The sequence below is a fragment of the Echinops telfairi genome, unplaced genomic scaffold (assembly GCF_000313985.2).
Source record: "Echinops telfairi isolate 266 unplaced genomic scaffold, ASM31398v2 ScPeMD7_7420;HRSCAF=8458, whole genome shotgun sequence".
Lineage (NCBI taxonomy): Eukaryota > Metazoa > Chordata > Mammalia > Afrosoricida > Tenrecidae > Echinops > Echinops telfairi.
The window spans coordinates 19,229,314-19,231,206 of record NW_022111320.1 but is presented as its reverse complement, the minus strand read 5'-3'; the positions used below and the strand labels follow the sequence as shown (position 1 = coordinate 19,231,206).

Genomic DNA, 1,893 nt, shown 5'->3' with positions numbered 1-1,893 from the left:
TGACCTGTATTAGCCCTGGGAGCCAGGAAGGAAAATTAGACAGCTCCGTTTTTACGCCAGGTTCCACTTGGTCTACATCACATACTCAAGTTTGGCCCTTGGCTCTGAGAATGCAGCTACCCACCGAAAGCAGAATCCGGGCTTGGCTGCTCACTCTACCCCACTTCCTTTATCAGCTCCCTGCATCCATCTGACACTCTTGTTGACAAACTAAAACGCTAAATTTCTTCTCCAGGAATGGATCTCCCTAGCCACAGTGTTCCTTTTCCTGAGCATGGTCTGCCCCATACCGTAGTAAAGCTTTTTTATTTTCTATCCTCATGTGCATGCCATTTGACATGTTACACTGCACACTCTATTTCGGACTTTTTATCCGGAGAAGTAATTTCTATAGAGATGAATGACATAAAGCTGCTGTTTTCTTGCACATACAAAAGTACATTCGTACTTCGGGGAGGGGCTGTCTCATGGGCAGCAGTTAGGTGTAGCCAGGAAACTGCCTTTTATGGAGACTATCATTGAACTTGGTCTTTTCTTTTTTAGATGCTTGGCAACCCTGACTTATCAAAGGCCTAGCGAGTGAACACTGCTGAAGCCTCCGTGGGGCTCCGAACACTCAACACGCTAGGCAGTTTTAAAGGTTGCGGCTCGCCAGTTACAGCAGCTCACGGAGCCACACGGCTCCTGCTACCGAAATCGTTCTCTATAGAACTTTTTACTGAAGCCTTGAAATGCTGGCCAAACTAAACTATTAGACAATGATGAAGCATGAGCACTTTCACTATTTCTACCACAAATCGAGTGCTGCTAGCTGGAAGCATTTATCTGACGGTGCCACCAAGAGGGTGAGAGTCGGATCTTAAAGTTCTCTTCTCCCACCCTGTGGCCCAATTTGACCAGAAAAGTGACAGTTGGTACCGTAATAATTTGTTTCACGTCGTGACTGTGTAGAACGGCAGGTGATAAAAATGTTCCAAGCAGCTAGAGACCGGCATGATAGTGCCTGCAGGCTGTACGTACACGTGTACACACACACACACGAGCGCCTCACCTTCCACTGCAAGGTGAGGGAACTTTTGCTCCTGTAGGTCAGCTTCGGCGGAAAGGGACAGTCGGGCGCACAGCTGTGGGTGGTGAAGCTAACAGCTTCGGAGCAGGATCCCCTTACGGAGTTGTACATGGCGTAGACCCTGAAAAGAAAACCAGCTCATTTAGGGGCAGGGACTCGACACAGAAGGGTGTGATTTCGAGCGCGGCTTTGCCTCCAGGCTTTCCGTACGCCAGGAGAACTCCGGGTGTGGCGTGTCAAAGGGTTCAAGGGGAGCTGATGTCAAGGAGCGCAAGAAGGAAGAGCATGTTTTTTAACTGACTGTGGTAGCAACTGCACAACACTGCTTGATGTCAATGAACGATGCAACGGTACCGTGTCTGTAATAGCTCCCAATAAAGTGGTTTTGAAAGAAACGAAAGAAAAGAAAATACACCTTAATCCTCAGAATGGTCTCCAAATACACATTCTGAAATCTAGAAAGCGTACGTTGGGCAAATTAAATGACAAACCTAGCTGCTCCTGGTTTGGCTTTGTCTGGGGGTGAAAAGGCTCGAGGTCTAGAGTCAAGCGTTGGATGAAGAGGGACAGGAAGCAGGAACGAGAGTCTACACACTGGAGCAATACTACACACGCACACGGAGCAGAGAGCGTCTTTCAACTGTTTGTTACACGGCATGAATTTACACAGAAATATGGACGCAAGCAAGTTGGCTTCTGCCAAGCGCATTTCCCATTAAAGCGACAAGAAGTTTGTCCACGTGAACGCTTCACTATTGCACATGGCCATGTCGAGATTACAGGTGCGAGGTCTGCTCAATAGAATGCATGGCTCCATAGTACAC

The 1,893-nt window shown here is 47.9% G+C and overlaps 1 protein-coding gene across 4 annotated transcripts in view; it reads right to left on the bottom strand.

The window, feature by feature from the left end:
- Positions 1-1,893, bottom strand: part of FNDC3B (fibronectin type III domain containing 3B) — a 365,496-nt gene that overhangs the window by 81,762 nt on the left and 281,841 nt on the right. For all 4 annotated transcript variants that reach the window (XM_045297448.1, XM_045297449.1, XM_004704080.3 and 1 more), the window contains one exon: positions 1,052-1,190. In XM_045297448.1, coding sequence (XP_045153383.1) covers positions 1,052-1,190 — 139 coding nt within the window. The remainder of the gene's footprint in view (positions 1-1,051; positions 1,191-1,893) is intronic.